At 37.8% G+C, this 21,585-nt stretch overlaps 1 protein-coding gene across 4 annotated transcripts in view; it reads left to right on the top strand.

The window, feature by feature from the left end:
- The window catches only part of ppfibp2b (PPFIA binding protein 2b), a 110,250-nt gene that overhangs the window by 55,129 nt on the left and 33,536 nt on the right, over positions 1 to 21,585 (top strand). For all 4 annotated transcript variants that reach the window (XM_047385848.1, XM_047385839.1, XM_047385829.1 and 1 more), the window contains exons 6-7: positions 12,720 to 12,869; positions 20,114 to 20,326. In XM_047385848.1, the coding sequence (XP_047241804.1) occupies positions 12,720 to 12,869; positions 20,114 to 20,326 (363 nt within the window). The remainder of the gene's footprint in view (positions 1 to 12,719; positions 12,870 to 20,113; positions 20,327 to 21,585) is intronic.

Raw genomic sequence — 21,585 nt, 5'->3', positions numbered from 1 at the left:
ATTCAGAAAAGTTAACCAGGGGGCAGAACAACTAATATCTTTACCTGCATCAGAGTATTTGGTCAGCACACAGCTCAATGTTTACCTGCATTCTTTGTCAGGCAGCTGGAGATCACAATCACATCTTTAACCTGCGTGTTTGTGGTTAAAGCATCTTATCTCATGCCTTTATAGATACCCTACATTCACAGCTTCACATACCCCAAGCTGCAAGTACAGATCTGTAATGACAAACAAATTCCTGGCACTAATGATCTAGATTCAGCTCTACTAACTCCAACTTTCTTTTTAGTCTCTAAATATAATGTGGGAATATGTGTGCAATATTAATATCCCAAAAGACCTTCAGAATGCAATAATTGTCAAATATTAAGCTCTAAGTCTCATGTATTTGCACTTTTCATTGCAGTAGATACTCTATTTATGCCTGCAGTAGATACTTGTTTATTCACAGCAGTTTGCCTACCAAACAGTATGAAATCACTGCTGAGAAATTTCAGCCACTATATATCAAGAATGGCACTATAAGAAGTCACATTGAGTGTGCATTACTCAAGCACTAAGTAAACTGTTTCAGTATTTCTGCTTTATGTTTAGGAGTGTTTGAACATCCCATTGGATTTTGTTCAGTTGTAAAAATGCTTGTAGAATCAAATGTACTTGCAGATTTTTCCCAAGTGGTCTTTATTCTTTGAAACATGACAACAGAGTACCAGGAGGCCAAGATGACACCAAATTGTCCTCTGCAATGGCTATAGGTTTTGGGGCATAACATATTTGCATCATTGAAAATGTCAGGCATATACTTTGCATTGGACAGCAACCATATTGGAAACAGAGCTGCTTGAAAACGATTTAAATCTAATCTTCTCTGTTCAAGGCCCCTAAAAAGTATTAAATACATCCAGATTTTCCATTATAGGATGTAGATTAAATTTAGTCAGGTCTTCTATTTCTGTGTTTGTATGTTACTAACTCTTTCGCCATTGGAAGGTGTGAATAAAGTTTGGCTTGAAATAGAGGTTTCAATAGTGTGCTAAAAATCCCCATCATTAAATGTTATGAATCATACTGCATAGTGTGCGTGGCGTTAAACTTAGACAACCTACCTACAAAAGCAATGGAGTCACATTCAAAGTGACGCAAGTTAACAAAATATAGTTATTTACCTTAAGATATCAATTCAATTTAGTTTTATTTATGTAGCACCAATTCACAACACATGTTGTCTCAAGGCACTTTACTAAGTAAATTCAGTAAAATCATACAGATTTCAAGTCAAGTACATACATTCCACTTAATCATATTAAACAATGTAGTCAGATTCAGTTTATTAATCAAATTAATGAAAAAGTTTTTCTATCTAAGGAAATCTCAACAGATTGCATCGAGTCAGTAACTTGCAGCATTCACTATTAGTAAATGATTTGAAATTTGTCATGTAAGTCAGATCAGTTTTTTTTTATCCATGTACATCTTGAATCTAATTAGTAAAGGTCTATAAAATGTCTTAAAAGGACTTTGAGGTTAATTTCTTACAGCTAGATCACAAACAACACAGCCGCATTGGTTGAAATTAAAATCTGACATCTTATTTTTACCAACTGACAAACCGAATGGCCAAATGTTGGTGCTGATGGTTTCAGCAGGGAGGGAAAATGACTAAATAAAGGAGTGGCAGTTTGTTTTATTGCTTATTTCAGTTTGTCTTGACCTCCTTTGACTCATGTGTTTAGAGCTGAGGTGTGGTGATGTGTATCACACCAACACAAAGTAGGCCTAACAGGTCAAAGATCAACAGTGGTTCCTGGAATGAATTAGGCAAAGTTTATCCTAAAGCACATTACAAATGAGGTGACTTGTCTTTCCTGTTAAGCTAAAGTTGCTGTTAATTATGGATTTACATTGTTTTATTCCTTCAATCAACCATTTGATCAGTCAATTAACCAATCAAAATGTATTTAATTACCACATTTAACTCCTTAATGCCTAAATGTGTATAAAATAATATTTTTATAAATCAGTGATTTGTATTTTTGCTGTAAAACATTTAGGAGAGGTTGTTACCTTGAGTATAGCACACACAGTAGATATAAATGTATGTATTTAGTATAAAAAAATTAGACAGTTGGGCAAATCTTTGACCACTAGACAGCAGCAAACTGCTTCCAAAAGTATCATTTGTTTATGTTGAATATGCAACAGTCATTGGTAGCATTGGTAGGCTGTGGTTGAGATTAATTCACAACAGTTGCCTAGAAGGAGTTAAGATGTTTTCCACAGACCAAAGTATTTCACTAGAGGTAATTTATCAAACAGTTGTAGGAAAGCATCAAAATCCAGTAAAAGTGGCACCATGTGCCTCAGTAGTGGGGCATGAGCATCAGCTATAGAGGCCACAGTCCTTGGTTCAATTCCGGACCCCGGTCCACTTACTGCATGTAAGTGCAGTAAGTGCCCATTTTCCTGTCAACTTGCTGATGAAAAAGGGCACTAGTGCCACTAAGCAGCAGCCCAATAAAGAAATCGCCTAAATGAAATTCTCAGCTAGAGTTAAAACAAATTAAATTAATTTAGAAACAAATAGGCTGATAACCTACTGAAGAGGCCCTGTCACCTCTGGTTTCGATCTAAGAATATTTAACAGTATCTGCTTTCACCATGGCATCACTGTGCCTGATTGGGCAGCAGACTGGCCTGACCTAATCCCATAGATAATCTGTGGAGTATTGTTATGAATAAGATTAGAGTCTCCAGAGCTAACAATGAAGATAATCTGAAGGCTGCTATTAAAGCAGCCTGGGCTTCCTTAGAACTTCAGCAGAGCCACTGGCTGATCACACATTGCAATAAAGCAGTAATTCACGCAAAAAGAGCCCTGACAAAGTCTCAACAGTATATACTTCACACTATACAGACACAGTTCTCAGTAGGCCAACATTTGTGTTTTTAAAAATCAAATTCTTTAGAAATTGTTTTTACAGAAGATTCTACATTTCTGAGAAACTACATTATAGATTTTCATTAGCTTTAATCCTTATACATTTAAATAAATGCTTTAAATGTCACACTCTTTGTGAAATTATTCTATTCACTTTTTAGTGATGCACATGTAAGTTAAGTGCTCAGAGACCTAAAAATACTGAACTATCCCTATTTAAGAGTATTTTGCTGGTTTTCCCATCCCCACTAAACTAAAAATCAAGCAGCAGCATTTGGTTATCATGATAAAATTCTTCTACATAGTACTGGGATTGACATTATACTTTGCACACATTTAAATTCACTGGAGGATTAATAATGTGCGCTCATGTGATCACTAAAGTTTTTCTCTGGGTTTGGTGTTAAACAGTAAATTGCCAAACTAAATTGCTCAACATCAGACATTTTTCCTTCAGTCAGCATGTTATATATTTGTGAGAACATGCTGATGGTAGCACTTAGCCCAACTGACAGTAATTATAGTCCAATGAACCAAAATAATTTTAGCTACAGTCTGTACTTTTTTAGAACCTGGAGGTGTTTTCATCCAAAAGTTGAAAAATAAAGATGTGCATATTATTTTCATTTTTTTTTAATACTTAGAATTAATATGACACCTTTATATAAATCCAATACAGGTTGGATTGTCTGAACTTGTGTTTTTTACATCTCCTGTGGTCAAGGTGACTAAAACACCACTTTAAGCCAGTTTAAGAACAGATCAGGGCAGGTTTTTCTCCAGTTGTTTTTGTTGACGTCAGCAGACGTCAGACAGAACTCATGAGTTCTTTCTGACTGGACACAAAAGATCCCAACCCTGACTGCCACAGAATCAGCCTTCTGTTTAAACTCCTCAACAGGCTCTTTGTCCTCCATGTTGTCAACACAGAGAGCAAAAAGACCCCAGCTCCTAAAAAAGAAGTCTTATCAGGGTGCAATGCTTTCTCTATCATTCCATAATTTTCTGGACTTATGTAGAAATGCAAAATACAACATCTCAAATTTCATTTGTGCTGCAATAAATCTTTTCCGCAGTCAGTCACAATTTGAGGCTGTCTGAGTTTAGCAGCACCGATATGTGGCTGTTTTACTGGCTTACATGCAGCGGTTAATGACTGCTGATCAAACGCCTAAAGTGATGCGATATGTTTGGTAAAGAGAGATTAAGGTGTGGAGACTGATAATGGTGGTCTGCATCTTTTGTGGTATTTTGTTGCGTCTTCTGGAGCTTCTTAAATTCACTTTGTGTCTATGTAGATGGCAGATTTGAAGGATTTAAGCTGTGGTGACATGTCTGCTTTCTCTGCTGGATTGCTTCTATCTGCATGCAACTAAAATAAGGCTTTAGTGTTATGAGGATTATCCTGGTCTGTGATGTACTGCTGATAAATACAAATATTTCCATGACTGATAACTAAATGCTGCTTGTACAGACAAAACCAGCACCTTTAAACATTTAGGGCCCGATCTTCAAAATTTGCGTGTACAAACCTGCACGCAAACCTGTTTGTGTCAGCAAAGCTGATCTACAAACGAGGTGGTAATCGGATTGCGTGTGCAAAATCAGCGGAACTGCGGGCGCAGACCACTTAGCGCTTCATGAGTATGTGAAACATATGATAATGATCCAAACACATTCATGGGAGGAGGATATGCAAATGTCATCCCTTAACACCGGCAATGTAATTTTCAAAGCCTGAAACGGTTTGCGGGCTCAATTTTTGCGTGTAGATTTAGCACATTTGAAATGCAGGTGCTAAATGGGACGTAAAAATGTCTGCTGTCACTTTGGCCAGAAGGAGGAATAGATAGAATGACAGATGGCAGGGAGAGAGAATCTTCTGTACATGTGCCGTCAGATTTGGCTTGTCAGAAATAAAAATATAAAAAATAGATGGGAATAGAGGATTCTATGTAGGATTGTAGGATTGTCTAAGCTCTGATTTGGAGCCAATCACAAACTAAAGCCACGATATTTCTCCTATGGTAAAACTTATTGCAACACTTCATTCAACATCATTCCAGCGTAACATTGCTGTTAGTGATCATCTGCTGAACATGCACAAATCTGATCATGACAAAATGTGCACATAACTGGTCAAGCCTGTAATCGCACATCATGCAAAAGAGCCACTGCGCTTTGATTTTGATAATATGATTAATAGGAAAAAACTAAAGACATTATAAGGCAGATTAAATCCTTCATTTGCAAACTGGATGCTAAAGTCACTTCTTAGCAGGTGAAAAATCACCATTTTAAGGCAGCTTCTCCATGTGGTGATAAAGACAGTGTATGCTTTAACCTTGTCACTAAACAAGCATAATTGACAGTAATGTTATGTCATTGCAATCGGAGCTCGATCAGTTTGATTACGATGCTTAAATGTGAACACATGCCAGGGGAGGGTTTTGTTTATGCAGTAAAAAATTATTTTGTCACCAAAAAACAATTTAAACAATCAAACATGTTGTATATCGTTAAAATATTGGTAAAACCAACAAAACGAATTCAGTAAAATCATTGGAAAATAATTTATTTTTACATACATAAATGTTCAATTTTTGCAGGACATTTATGTGACGCTATGTTTTAAAATTAGCAAAGCTATAACATACAGATTGCTAACTCCTACAACAACCTGTTTTTATGTTGCTAATATTACGTTCAGGCTTTAATACATTGTGGCTGTTTATGATAAATTCCGAACTCTTCAAACATATACTCTCAAAAAAACAACAGAACTCAGTGAGTTACGTCAAGCAAGATAAGAGAAATAATCTTGTCAGGGCAGATTACAAACCTAATTTGAATAGCACAACAAAAGTTAACTAACTGCAACAGTCCCGAAAAGCAAGGGCCGAACGGAACAGAAGGAAAAAATCAGCAACTGGATCATTTATAATGATGCAGCGTAACAATACCTACACATTTCTAGCAACACAGCAGAGGATCTGTTTGCTTTTCCTCTTGTTCCAGCCAGTAGCACACACAATTTCCTCATTTAAATAGGGCGGTCTGCACCTGTTTTCCACCTGCTATCCATAGCACGTGCAGTCTTTGAAAATTGCACGCAACATGCCCACTTATTGCATATGCAATTTATTTATAGTACACGCAAATTAGCACCCGCTATTTGGGATCTTTGAAGATCAGGCCCTTAATGTGTCACACAACACCTGAAACTTTTATTTAAACTTATTTTAACTGGGCTTGTTTAGCTGTATAGTAGGTAACTAAATGAAGATTCTCACATGAGAAACACAAACACTGCCTGAAAAAAGGGAATCCTGTGCTGTCCTCTTTACCTGCACCAAGCCCTTGGAACAGTTATTCAATATTATTGATGTCAAACCTCAGTTTTCTCTTTCAGTTCATTCTCTGTGTGTTTACATTTGAATGCACTAGATACATAATTTTTTTTACTTCTTCAATAAACGGTCTAAAGATGCACCATAAGTTTTTGTTCAGCTTTGAAGATTTTCTTCTTTAAGAACTTTAATGAACAACATTCAACAGTTTTCCTGGCCCTCTTGAGCTGAATTAAAAATGTTCACATTTAATCACACTTTGGAACATAAACACATATGCCAGTTGAAATAGTGTTTAAATGAGTGAATATCAAATGTCCAATTGCAAAGGAATGCAAAACACAAGGATCTACGAGCTACATAGCATTCTCTCTCCCTTATGTGTTTTGCTGGCACCGGGGAGCAAGTGAAAAAGCCTAAACTTTCATGACAGGGACATGTGATTAAGCAGTGCTGAAAAACGGGAGTAAAAGTAAGCTGAACACTGCTTTTGAGAGGCTCGTTACCACATAGCTTCAATTCAATTCAATTCAGTTTACAGGTCCTTCTCAAAATATTAGCATATTGTGATGAAGTTCATTATTTTCCATAATGTCATGATGAAAATTTAACATTCATATATTTTAGATTCATTGCACACTAACTGAAATATTTCAGGTCTTTTATTGTCTTAATACGGATGATTTTGGCATACAGCTCATGAAAACCCAAAATTCCTATCTCACAAAATTAGCATATCATTAAAAGGGTCTCTAAACGAGCTATGAACCTAATCATCTCAATCAACGAGTTAGCTCTAAACACCTGCAAAAGATTCCTGAGGCCTTTAAAACTCCCAGCCTGGTTCATCACTCAAAACCCCAATCATGGGTAAGACTGCCGACCTGACTGCTGTCCAGAAGGCCACTATTGACACCCTCAAGCAAAAGGGTAAGACACAGAAAGAAATTTCTGAATGAATAGGCTGTTCCCAGAGTGCTGTATCAAGGCACCTCAGTGGGAAGTCTGTGGGAAGGAAAAAGTGTGGCAGAAAACGCTGCACAACGAGAAGAGGTGACCGGACCCTGAGGAAGATTGTGGAGAAGGGCCGATTCCAGACCTTGGGAGACCTGCGGAAGCAGTGGACTGAGTCTGGAGTAGAAACATCCAGAGCCACCGTGCACAGGCGTGTGCAGGAAATGGGCTACAGGTGCCGCATTCCCCAGGTCAAGCCACTTTTGAACCAGAAACAGCGGCAGAAGCACCTGACCTGGGCTACAGAGAAGCAGCACTGGACTGGTGCTCAGTGGTCCAAAGTACTTTTTTCGGATGAAAGCAAATTCTGCATGTCATTCGGAAATCAAGGTGCCAGAGTCTGGAGGAAGACTGGGGAGAAGGAAATGCCAAAATGCCAGAAGTCCAGTGTCAAGTACCCACAGTCAGTGATGGTCTGGGGTGCCGTGTCAGCTGCTGGTGTTGGTCCACTGTGTTTTATCAAGGGCAGGGTCAATGCAGCTAGCTATCAGGAGATTTTGGAGCACTTCATGCTTCCATCTGCTGAAAAGCTTAATGGAGATGAAGATTTCATTTTTCAGTACGACCTGGCACCTGCTCACAGTGCCAAAACCACTGATAAATGGTTTACTGACCATGGTATCACTGTGCTCAATTGGCCTGCCAACTCTCCTGACCTGAACCCCATAGAGAATCTGTGGGATATTGTGAAGAGAACGTTGAGAGACTCAAGACCCAACACTCTGGATGAGCTAAAGGCCGCTATCGAAGCATCCTGGGCCTCCATAAGACCTCAGCAGTGCTACAGGCTGATTGCCTCCATGCCACGCCGCATTGAAGCAGTCATTTCTGCAAAAGGATTCCCGACCAAGTATTGAGTGCATAACTGTACATGATTATTTCAAAGTTGACGTTTTTTGTATTAAAAACACTTTTCTTTTATTGGTCGGATGAAATATGCTAATTTTGTGAGATAGGAATTGTGGGTTTTCATGAGCTGTATGCCAAAATCATCCGTATTAAGACAATAAAAGACCTGAAATATTTCAGTTAGTGTGCAATGAATCTAAAATATATGAATGTTAAATTTTCATCATGACATTATGGAAAATAATAAACTTTATCACAATATGCTAATATTTTGAGAAGGACCTGTATTTATATAGCGCCAATTCACAACACATGTTGTCTCTTGAACATTTAAAATCTAAAGCCAGATCATATCTGTGGTGAAGTGAAATGTTCCGAGGAGATGAGAAGGAAAAAAAAACAGCTGAGCATGTGGCTGTGCCAGCATGCTTTAAATCCAGAAAGTTTTTACTTTGTGTTTTAGTTCAGACTGGTGCGTGAACCGTTAGGGAAATAATGCGACTTGTAGAGAATCTAGAAATCCCATTTCCACTAAAATGCTGTGACTGAACAGTGACACAGAGAGAGGTTGAACAGTTCTGAATATAGAACAAAATTTCAGGAACACTTTACTGTAAAATATAGATGATGGCAGGATTTAAGAGTATGAAGTGTAAAACTGAAAAGTAAACCTGTTGGTTTAATAGACATGACATTTTTAACGTAACAGAATCTGGATCTGTATGGTTGAATGAACCAGCCCTGACATTGGACTTAATTTTTACATCCAAATAATTAAGGAAATTGCCATGTGCTTCCTTCAGCTGGAGTGGACCATTCTAACACATGAATATGCTTTCATCTAAACCATTCTATTGTAGCACTGGCTGTATGTTCCGGGTCGTTGTCCTGCCATAACGTGAACTCCCGCCCTGGTGTCAAGTATTTTGCGGCCTCCAACAAGTTTTCTTCCAGGATTGCCCTCTACCTAGATTTATCTCCCAATCCTAGCTGCATTTATAAGGTGTGAGTGATAAAGTGACTTTTGGTGCAAAACTGCAGTTTAATTAGGGGCATAAGAGTGAAATAAGGCTAAATACAAATGTGTGGCACACTTTTCCGATTTGTATTTATTTTTTAAATTTTCATTTAAATTTTTTCGTCCACCTCAAAAAATTGCAGTGTTTTCCTTAGGTATATTTGTGGCGAGAAAGATTTCTTAATTAGTATGAATACTATTTAACAACAAGTAAGGTACAGAGAGTCCAGACTAGTTAAAGTTAAACTGGCATGTTTTGTATTAGTAGTGTCCCAATAACTGCTGAAGTCAGTTCTGTGTTAATCAGCAAACCAACAAGTAGCTAAGGGTTAGCTTGTGTCAGCTTATTTAACTATGCAATCCTATTTTTTTTTTTTTTTTGTAATGAAACTGGACTTGTTTTCATCCAGACGTTTGCAAGAGCATTTACAGAGTGCATGGCTCAAACACATTTTTTGCTCCATGTCGAGTCTTTTCTTTAGCTATTTAGGTTTATAGGTCGCAGACAGAGTACAGTGTACTCATCATGCCAGAGGTGATTCTCCCACACGTCATCAAACAACATTTCCCAACTAAACTGCTGTTCTGAAACCTTTGTGCATGCTTTAGCAGTGTTGTAATGCAGCGGTGTTAACAGGAAGCAAGAGCAGCACACACCCATATGAACCAAAAGAATTAATATGTCTCCAAAGAAGACCATCATTAAAGCCCCAACAGTTCATCAGGTGCATTTGTGGCAACACAATCCATCTCATCTCAATTGTTTATTACATTGTAATTTAAAATTTCCCTTTGAAATTCAACTTTTTGTTATTTTATCTGCTTCTTTGGATTTTTTGATCATAAAAAGGTTGCAGCTGAAGGAGTTCGAGGAAATCAACTCAGAACATTCAAAAGGCATAGTTGAATGAAGGATGTCTTACTTCAACTTGCTGTAAACCTTGATAAAAAAAATGCTTTTTTACAAATGACTTTCAGATGTTGGGCTGCACTGTGGCACAGTTGGTAGCGCTCTTCCCTTGCTGCAAGAAGGTCCTGGGTTCGACTACGTGCTGGGGTCTTTCTGCATGGAGTTTGGATATTCTCCCTGTGCATGCGTGGGTTCTCACCGGGCACTCCGGCTTCCTCCCACAGTCCAAAAACATGACTGTTAGGTTAATTGGTCTCTCTAAATTGCCCTTGGGTGTGAATGAGTGTGTGCATTCTTGTTTGTCCTGTATGTCTCTGCGATGCCCTGTGATCAATTGGCGATCTGTCCAGGGTGTACCCTGCCTCTCGCCAGTAGACTGCCGGAGATAGGTACCAGCTCCTCCGTGACCCATTATGGAATAAGCGGTATAAAAGATGAACGATCGAAGTTTCAGATGTTCTGTTTTTTTATTCGTTTTTTATGCATTTATTTGTTTGCTGCCAAACTCAGAATTTTTAGTTCAAGTAATGCGTTTCATTGTAGGGACATAAATAAGACCTGTGGATGAGCTGAAAAGGCCTGAAGGTTTAAAATTTAGACGCAACTATTGTAGATACTTTTTATTTTGCTTGATCATTGATCAAAGTACACTGTACTCTAAGTTCCTCTCTGATTTGTATATAAATATATATATATATATATATATATATATATATATATATATATATATATATATACATTAAAAAACATTATTCTGTATTTCCACTGTTCTATATACAAAAAAAAAAAATCCTCACTGAGAGCAAAGTGTACCGGATTCAAATTCCTTGCTTGTCTGTACAAACTTGGCGAAAAAGCTGATTCTGATTCTGATTTAAACCAGATGAGATTGATCTGATTACTATTATATTTAGTAATTTTACTATTTCTAATATAGAGATTACCTCTTTAGAGCAGAGATTTAGACACTTCTGATTGTAACATTTATTTTGTTCCAATTTGGACATGGTCAAAGCCTCTTTAAAGTGATCTATAATTAGGGGTGTAGGATAGGGATGTAAGATTTGGCACATGTTGCTTCTTATAATTTATTAAAAGCAAATGTCAAACAGCTGAGCTGTGGCTGACCACCACAGACATCTGATAAATTACCTTTACATATTGCAGCTTATCCCTCCGTAATGCGATGCTGGTGTTAGATTGCAAACTGACAGTCAGCTGCCATAACTAAGCAGATTCTCTGAGCTGGAGTGATTATGGGCTTTTAACTGTCTGTGTGGCTGTGGTGTTGACACTACTTGTTAACTATGTCCACTTATGCAGCATGGTTGACTGTAACAAATGTTCATTTGTAATATTTGCAGTTACCTAGCATTCATTTTTTAATGCCATCAACATAGTTTGTCCAATCGAATAGACCCTAACGGTCTCTTACACCTCACCACTTTCAGACGCATCCTTGCTTATGCCATTTCCATGACCTGCAGAGTGGTCATGAAAATTAGTGGAAATGTGTCATTTTTTCTGGTCGAGCAGCTGAATGACCCAGAAGTTTACCAACACAGACAATATCACAATGAACTTCTTTGTCTGCTTTTTCCTCTTTCTCACTAAAGAATCCAATGCCAGGGCTTGCCTTATATTGTACCCGTCTATATTATAACTGCAGCCTAAAAACCTTGCTACTTTTTTTGGTCTTCCAGCAACCAGCACAGCCAATTCTGGGCACAATTTGGAGGAGTGTGTCCTCTTTCCCTAAGCTGAACTTCATTCTGTCAAGATAACACACTGCTTTCTATCAGTGGATCATGATGTGCACACCCAATATATGATGGATGACACATCATTATTTTAAGAGGAAACTAAAATTTAGTTGCCAATTTAAATCTTGTATTTGTTAGGGGTTTATTAAAACTAAAAAATACCTTCTGTTTTTAATGTATCACTTTGAGCAAGACTCCATTCTGAGCAGAAATCATACAGAAACCATATCAGAGTAATGCTAAGTATACCTTTTAATGTGATGTTATTTAGAATAGAAAGTCTACAAATTATTACAAAATCACATTGGAAATGAGATAAATAAATAACCATATTAAAAGGCAAGCAAATCAGTCAACATAGAAAATAGGATAAGTTTCTTTCTTTCACCCTAAGATTAAAAAATATACTAGAACTAGAAAAAAGGTAGAGCAGAACTTCCTAGCTCAGTACATGTAAAAACGCACATGTTCATTTTCTTTTCAAGTTCTCTCAGAAGTATTTTAAACGAGATGATGAGATTCAGAAGTTTCTTCGTCACTCCACAACTACTAAGTTTGAAATTCAGAAGAAGCAGAAGGGGAATTGGAAGTAGTTTGGATGAGGAATTGAAAGCTGAGTTCATGCTCAGGAGTGTCTACATCTCTTATCTGCCTCTTTTTCAGACATGCTTTCTTTTCCTCTCTCTACAACTGAAGCACGGTGATATTAATAGTCTGTAGCAAGCCTGTGTGTGCGTGAGAGCATGTATATTTAGCTTTGCGGGGTCTTTAGCCCCTCCAGCAAGCCTTCTCTTAGTGTGGGAAGAACATTGTGCTGAGTGGAGTTCGTTAATCTGCAAAACAGCCAGAAGTACATTTGTTGTTTTTTTTCCAGGAACTGATGAGTAGGACTTCTCTGGAGACTCAGAAGCTGGATCTGATGGACGAAGTGTCCTACCTAAAACTTAAGCTGGTCACCATGGAGGAGACGCAAACCATCACAAGCCCTCAGGAGCCCACAGACACAAAGAACAACAAAGCCGAGGTATGGAAAGTCTACAAACTTGTGTTTTTCCTGAGACAATGTTTTTCTTTTCACTTAAAGATAACAAAAAGTGTGTTTTTGTTCCTGTAAACGAATTGACTTATGACATTTTTTTTTATATAGAAATAGGCTTTTTAGCACAGTTTATCTAACTACAACTTTTTCTATTATTTCCATAAAAAACAAGTGGTTGTGCATTATGTTACACAGTCTGAATCATGTCTAAACCTTATTTATCGGAGGACAAGCCTTTCTTAACTAAGCAGGGTAAATGTGGTCTACAATACCAGTTTTCTTAAGATTTTTCCTAAATTTTCTCCTACTAGTTTTCCTAACCTTCAACTTATCTACTTTATTATTAATATTGTAGATACATGTTGTGTAGTTTTGCTTTTTAGGACCTTCAAACATTCTTCACATAAATATATGCCACTTATTTATTTTCAGCTTTTGTGCTTTTTGGCCTCAGATCCAGCTAGTGGGTCTCGTTAGAAGTCCTACTCAAATGGGATTGTAACGGTATTCATCATTAGCTAATGTGGACTCAGTAAAACACTATGTCCAAAAGCAATGGTGTGGCAGGCACAGGGGTTTCCCATTGGGATCTTCGGGACAAAAACAGAATTTGGGAAAGAAACATTATTCTTCAAAATAGCCAAACTTGTACTTACTAGATGCTAGCAGTATGCCTTGGCTTTTAACCCATTCCTGCTCTTTTGATTTAAACCCTCTTTAGATTTTTGTGTATACTGTCTTTCTAAGAGGCAACTGGTGAAAGTAAACAAAGTTTCCAGCTAATTGCCAGAATGTATGCAGGGAAATAAGTGGCCATAAATCCCCTCGTCCCTTATCTGTGTGACTCACCTGTTGGCTCGTGGCAGATGGTCTCTGGAAGGAGTAGTGTGACTGTTGGAATATGTGTTTAATGTTAACAGAGTCTGAATTTGTTATAAGCTTGTTGGTTTTCAGCTGGTCACAGTGGAGGTGCTGCAAAATAAACATAATATATGATAAAACGAAACCAATAATAAAAAAGTCAACATCGGCGTCTGAAATTTGCAACTCCAAAGTTAAAATTTTGCTTATATGTTTGCAGTTATGACTATCCTGAGGCTTTTGGTCATTTATTTGAATTGAGGTTTTTTTAGAGTGGAATTATTATACAACAGTTTACTGTAAATTTTTAAAACCAGAAAAAAATAATATATATATATCATTTAGTATTTGGTTTAAAGTTTTTTAGTAAATTGCTCAACATTTGCCTTTTGCTTTAACAAGCTTCTGGCACAACATGAAAGTTTATTTAAATAGGTTGATTTTTTTGGTACCATCCCCAAGTTTTTGATAAGATTTAAGCCACAGCCATTATTTATCTGTTCCAAGACCCTTCTGATGCATGTTTGGTTGGAACACACCACGTTGTACCCCACATTATAAATTTGCGTAGGATCTATACTAAAAGTGTACGTAGACCCAAAAGCCGAAAAGGGCGTACACCATAAAAATCCAGACATGCTCGCGCACAACAGGAAGCAATTTCCCCTTTATTAATCACAGCTGCACCTCAACGTCTGGGACCATGGTTCTGCCTCATGTTCTATCCTCTACATGCTCACATTCAACCATAAATGGTCAATGGAAAGCACCTCATGAATGCTAATGTGTATTTTAGTGAGCCAGCTAATCAATGTTATTTCATGGTTAACCATGGCAACCGCTGAGAAAAGAGCAAAGAAATGCAATTTCACCAAGGTACAAATCGAGTTCTTGGTGAATGAGCTGGTAAGTCAAAAAATATCATGCATGGTAGCCTTAGTGTAGAGAAATGTGATGTATTGACTGGTTGTATTAATAATGCCGTCCAGGACAGCACGCATTACTGCGTTTAGCCATGGCTGTTATATCCCAGACCTGTGGATCATTTCACAGAATTATGCTGTTTCTATAAGTGGCTTCAGGTAGAGAGTTCATTAATGGCTGATTATCTTAAACACATACCTGTCAGCTAGTTACCGCTGGTAAGAGGCGGTGGCCAGGAACCCCAGAGTGGTTAACACCTGTAAATGAACAGGGATGGCGTGGTTCCAGCAAGTCGGTCTCTCCGATACCGGACCCAGAGTCAAGAGCAATGCTCTAGGGAGTCTAAATCAGTATACTAGCTAATCATCATCAGGGGCCAAGAAACCTTATTAAATGCACATTCTCCTGTCTAGTTTGTCTTTTATAGATCACAACATTTGCGTGGAAATTGACGCACTCCACTTTCAGGTCCAGTTTTGTGTGTACGCCACGTTTATAAATGAGACCATTGCTCTTTTGCAACAAGAATGCAACAAAAACATTCCAACGCCACGGGAAAAAAGTTACTGGCTCAGGTAATGATGAAATCCTTGATGAGATACAAATCTAAGCACTTAAACTCTCAAACAAGTCAGAACACATCAGTGACATGGTTTAAACAACTGCCATCGAGTCCAAAGTACAAAAATGATGTTGTGATCTATAAAAGGACAAAAATGGTCTCATTAAAACATCTTTTAAAAAGGAGAGCATATTGTACCTTAAGGCCTTTAAAAAAATCACAAGAGTTCTACGTGATGAAAATACTCTCTGCAAAAACAGTTTGTTTTCCTGTTTTATTTGGTTTATCTGGACAGGGTTCAGTTATACAATTTATAATAAAAACAAATGTACATTATTCTAAAGTCAAACTGAGAAATGGGTAAGAAAACTACATGCCAGCACTATTTCTGGTTTTATAAAAGAATAAACCCCATAAGTTAGAAAAATATGATTGTATGATATTCAGAGAGCGACATCAGTTGAATTACAACCTGTTGAGATGATGTAATTTATACAAAGTGAAAAATTGCATGCAGTGTGTTCCTGAATCAGAGTTTCTGTTCAGGTTAGCAGCACGTTTCTGCTCTACTGGAGGTAGAAACAGTCCCATTAAGACCTTCGTGAATCTCTAACAATAATGCTCAAATGCGTGTAGTCCAGCCTTGTCTGTTGAGGAGTCTTTATTTGTCTTGTCAGTTTTCTTTTTGTGCAATTTGTTCATTGTGACACTGCTTCCCGCTGGCATGGCAGATCCTGAGATCTTGCTCTTGTGGCTCAGCCATGTGTAAGCTTGAGCGTGAATAATCTAGGGCTGTGTTTTTACTGAATAGACTTGATGCAGCATTTTAGATGTGCAGAGGCCAGTAATAGAGGGCTGGAGAGTGATATGCATCTGTGGAAACAGACAGAGAGGAAGAGGCAGAGAGTGGAAGGTAACATGATCAGAGAAGATCACAATGGAAAGGATGTGCTGTTAAAAAAAGCCTACTGTACGAGACTCGTACCGTTACCATGAGAGATATTTACAATACAAAACATTTTGCATACAAATGTCAGCTCTCTGATTCTGTTAGGAATCCGTGTTGTGATCCAAATCTCCTGGTGAAATTTATACTTGAAATGCAAGTTTCTCTCAGAAAGAAGATGAAAAGTTGAGATATTTTCAGTTTCATTTCAAAAGTGATATCCATGCAGACAGACTCTCTCCTGGCCTGTCATACTGTTCCAGTAGCTCTGCAGAGCTCATTTGCAGACCACGTCCTATATTCAAAAAAATTGACTAGGCAAATATTTCTTCATGCTGTTTGAATGCTTGAGTACTTGAACATCAAGCATTATCTTATGTGATTTTGATAAACTCCGGCCTCCTGTTTGCAACTGGAAATCAACACAAGCAGAATGTAAGAAAATCTTTTTAATGAATCACCTCCCAGGCAAAACCTTTATAGGTCATCATTGTGGTTTCTGTGTCATATGCATGTGTTTGGGTGGAATGATTAGTCAACTGATTACCTTTGAGTTTGTAAGGAAGAAGTACATCGCTGCATGTGTTTGTGGAAGGTCACTAACCAGACTATTGATGTGTTTAATCACAAATTACCATCATACCTGTGTTTTGCATGAGTGAATTACTAAAAGGAAACATTGTTGGGATTACCAGGGTATCCTATTTATTTATCTTAAGTTAAAATCAAAAGTTAAAAGCAAAAGGACATCAACTTGAAAGACTCCTATTTCATATCGTATCAACTATAAAATACTCCTTCTTACCTTTAAAGCTATTCACAACCTCGCTCCTCCATATCTTTCAAACCTTCACATTATTATACCTGTCCATACCCTCAGATCCTCCTCTTCTATCCATCTCACTGTTCCCCCCGCCCGTCTTGTTACTATGGGGAGCAGAGCATTCAGCCGGTCTGCTCCCCAGCTCTGGAACTCACTTCCACCTGATCTCCGCAACACACACTCATTGCCACACATCAAATCTAAACTCAAAACATATTGTTTAAATTAGCTTATGCATTGTGATTGTAATTTTTCACTGTTTTATTTAACCCCATTTTGTACTTATTTTAATATTTATTTAAATTGTGTCTGTATTATGTAAGGTGACATTGAGTGCCTAGAAAGGCGCCTATAAATAAAATGTATTATTATTATTATTATTATGATCTTCCTTGTTAAAGGGTTTGGATTGTTTGAAGCAGGGTTTTGCATAAACATTACAAGCTGCCAGTAGCTCGACATGCTAAATGAAACAAAAACACAAAGTAAATGTAACTGAATGACACGGTGCAGCATTTTATTTGATCCATTTTAATTCTCACTATTAAAACACAAAGGACTTGCCCTGCTAAAGTACACAGACAACTTAAATACTTTGACTTCAGTTGTGGGTAGTGTTTTTTAAGAACTTGCTTTACTTGTAAATAGAAAAGTGCTCAGGTCAATGTGCCTCCAGCAGAGGTTGGCAACGTGTCTTGTTTGCAACGAGGCTTTTTTGTGCACATCATTTGCTGCCCCAGTTAGTTAGAAAATACATATTTTTCCATGTGAAACACAAATATTCAAGCCAAAATTTGTGAAGGGGAAGTGGAAAAAGAAATTAGATTAATATGACTTAAAAAAATAAAAAACAAATTGTAGAGTTTGAAGTAGGCATAGAGGGTTTCTGGTATCACAATATTTTCTTAATATCTGTCAAACTGTTCCTTTGAATAAAAATCCTATTCATTAGATAATAAAAATAGTTGTGGAGTGACCAGATTTATTTCTAACATTATTAAGTATAGTAGCACAGCGTCCCCCTCCCCAACCTGTTGCTCTATCATGCCAGTTGCTCTTAACACTGCAGTTCATTGGATATTTTAGATGTGTTATGGCTAAAACAGACCCCTTTTTATTCCTCAGTCTGCATCAGATGGCTGTAATGATTGGGCTTGTTCAGCAGAGTCAGTTTTGCTGTATGTGTTTAATTACAACAGTTAGTTTTTATGGGCCTTGAACCATCACAGACTAACTGCCACACAGTGTAAGATACCTACTGCTGGTAACAGCTTCACAAAACACCACTCTGAAGAATGTGTCCCTGTTTAAATATTTTGTTAATGGGTCATGTTGAGAAAGGTCCCAAGGCAGAGTCTTGTCAATATATCCTGTCAGACAAGATATTTCGGTTTTGGGTTTTGCCTCTGCTGCCAAAGTGTCCTTATAGTCCAGCATTTAAACAATTCTACCTAACAGAGGTAATCTCTGTTAAGTTAGTACTTGATTAGTTTAGAAGGAAGACATTCTCTCTAATCCACTGATATGCTCACTCATATATGACGTTTATTCTGCAAAGCTGTGTTCTTTAGCTTTTGTGACAGAGAGATGGGAGCTGTGACTAGTCTGCGTTTTGTCAATAAAGCTGATGATGTGTGTTTGTGTGTGCGCTTGGCAACAGCTGCAAGGCTCCAGTGAGCTGTCAGGAGGAATGATAGGCATCCATTCTGAGCATTCCTGGGGGTAAAACACTTTCACCTCAGGAAACCACACCAGCACGACAGAGGAAAACTTGCTGCCAACTGACGACCGCCTGGGAATGGCGCGTTTTGTTTGATGGCGCATTTTTCAGGTTATGCAACAGACTTCTGAAAGATTTCACATGACTGAGATGAGGCTGTTTTATATATGTGTTTTATATATAATGTTTTTGGTCTAAAAAAAGATATATTTTTTTTGTTTGCCCAAATAAAAATAAAAATGTACTTAGCTAGTTATTTGTTGAGTTAATTAGTTTTGTGTCTACTGTTTAGCAACTTTTTGGCACTTTATTACCAGTAGCATGTCACAAATACATTGAATTTATACAAAATACCAAAGTATATAGAGAGAGAAAATATGATTTTTGCACCCACAAGGTGCTTCCCAGAGAGTTATAGCTTAGAGTTTTCTTTGCATTCAGTAGCAAGCTTTTTATATTTAAAAGTTTCTGCTGTTTATTAATCACTCTACTTTTGTTTTGCCTCCACTTGTGCTCATTCCTTATTTTTAGCACACAGTGCTCCATATTCTGCCATCATCAGATGCACAGAATTGACCAATAATCTAAACAAGAAATAGGAAAAAAAAATAACGTAAAGCCCTTCATTAATCCAGGAGAACTATTAAACACAATCACTTCAAAAGATCACAAGACTGTCTGCTTCCTTGGAAGAAAAGTATAGAGAAATTAAGGTGCTCATTACTTTTGCACAGAACAAATGAGCATAGTGCAGTTTACTTAACAGGTCACAGTGAAATATCCACTCACTAACAATAACTATTTAAACTGACAGGACATGTTTCTGTTCTCAATGCTTCAAACTCGTCTGGAATCTCTGTTAGCTGTTAGCATACTCATCCCCTCTTTCCCTGTCAATTTCCTTCTACAGGTGCCATGTACTTTGTCAGCACACGCTTTAGGAAAGAGGAGCACAAAGTCCGGCGCTGTGTTCAGTTTGCATATTTCAAACGGTTTCTATGCGTCACACTATTTCAGCAATGTGAGATGGTGAGGAAAGGTGGCTGGCCTCCATCAGACTTGAGCCGGTCTCATTCACTGTTACCACAATTCAAACTTTTTTCCTTAGTCAAATGGATGTTTTAAGTATGTTTTTCTTAGATTGTTTTTTTTATGTTTGCTGTTCTTTAAAATTTCATTTCTGTCCACAGCTAGCAGAGCTCAAGATATGAGAGCACTTATTTCCATGTACAAACTAAATTAAGAAACGGTCCATTGATTGGTTCATTGATCATCTTATCCCTTTTGTGTTCCAATTGTTGCAGCTAACTTCAATTTATTTCTCTTTCCTTCTCCTTCCATCTCTCCATTTGACATCGTCTGCCACCTCTTATTTGTCCTCCACCCCTGCCAGTGTGTGGTAAATTTCATCAGTGAGCTCCAGGAGCAGATGTGCAAGTTTCAGGAGGAGATCAGCACTCGCATCCAGGAGAAACGAGCCCTTGAGGAGAAGGAAGCCCAGCAGGGGCACCCAGGTGGCAGCTCAGCTCAGGGCTGCAATCCTAATGTTGAGTCAAACCTGAGCTCTGCTTCGCTGAAACACAGTGGAGAAAGACAGACTGTGCATGTATGGCAACTGATGATGGATGAACTCTTCTTACGACACTCCCACCATCTTTTCTTCTCTTTTTCTCTTCCTTTTTAACCTGTCCACAAACCCCTGCTGGTATTTGGAATTTTCCACAGAATCAAACTAACAACCTCTCTCATGTGTGTGTGCAGTGACCGAACTGTATGTGTCCTGCAGGATGTTGGGGTGACACTCTGCTGTGGTTTTGGCAGAAATAAAAACTTTCAATTCATTTTCCAAATGCTTCCACTCATTTGAGAAGCTACAGACCCATAATTGCTTCAAAACGTGTAACATTTGCAGCACCCACCATAAGTACTGGCACTCCTGGTCAAGATGTGTAAAATATATATATTTTTATTGCAGTAGCATAGTCTCAGACTGAAGTACTTTTTTTTTTTTAGTAGGGGAAAAAAATCAACGGAAGAAATAATTATTTTGAACAAAATGATTGGTGCATTTTGAGGTCACCAAGTCTTCATATCAACCACTGGAGAAAAGCCTCAACTAAACATGTTCAGTTTAGTAAACAACTGGATTTCTGGAACTCTTTGCTTTGGTCAGAAGAGACTAATATAGATGTTTTCAGCAACAAACACTGCAACTGGTTCTGGAAAAGAACATCAAGCACACTGGGACGTATTGTGGTGGATCTGTGATGCTGTGGGCCTGGTTTCCCTTCTCAAGGTTTTGGGAACATGTTAGAGTACATTTTTTTAAGTTTCAAGAAATGTTATCTAAAAAATCTGGTGGACTCGGACAGAAAACTGTAGATGGGTCATCCACACAATCATCACAGTACCAGTGGTACACATGATTTTGTGTAAAAATATAGTTTTTAGTGTTAGATTAGCTTTCCTGTCTACATTATTCAGTGAAAGAATATGCTTCTGCAGTAAAAGATACACTGTCCCTTTTTACACGTTTTGACTATGGTTGCCAATACGTGTGAAGGGTGCCATCACTTTTTCAGCATCGATCCTCAGGAATCTTAATGCTTTTGCTCATGAAATACCTGAAACGTTTGGAAGATATTTTCACGTAAAATACATTTCTTTTCATATATCTTTTCAAATCAGTGAATCTGCGTCAATGTGTTTTTATTGGGTCGGATGTGGTTTGTTTGCACGATGATGATTGCTCTGGTTACTAACAAAGTTTATGTCTGCTTCCTCCTACTCTGACCAGGTGGTTGGGTCATGTATCAATAACTATGGCTTTCCAAGGTTTTCCTCATACAGTGGTAGTGTTCAGCT

This window comes from Girardinichthys multiradiatus, chromosome 2, assembly GCF_021462225.1.
Source record: "Girardinichthys multiradiatus isolate DD_20200921_A chromosome 2, DD_fGirMul_XY1, whole genome shotgun sequence".
Taxonomy (NCBI): Eukaryota; Metazoa; Chordata; class Actinopteri; order Cyprinodontiformes; family Goodeidae; genus Girardinichthys; species Girardinichthys multiradiatus.
The sequence above is the reverse complement of the archived record's forward strand: the minus strand, read 5'-3'. Positions and strand labels throughout refer to the sequence as shown.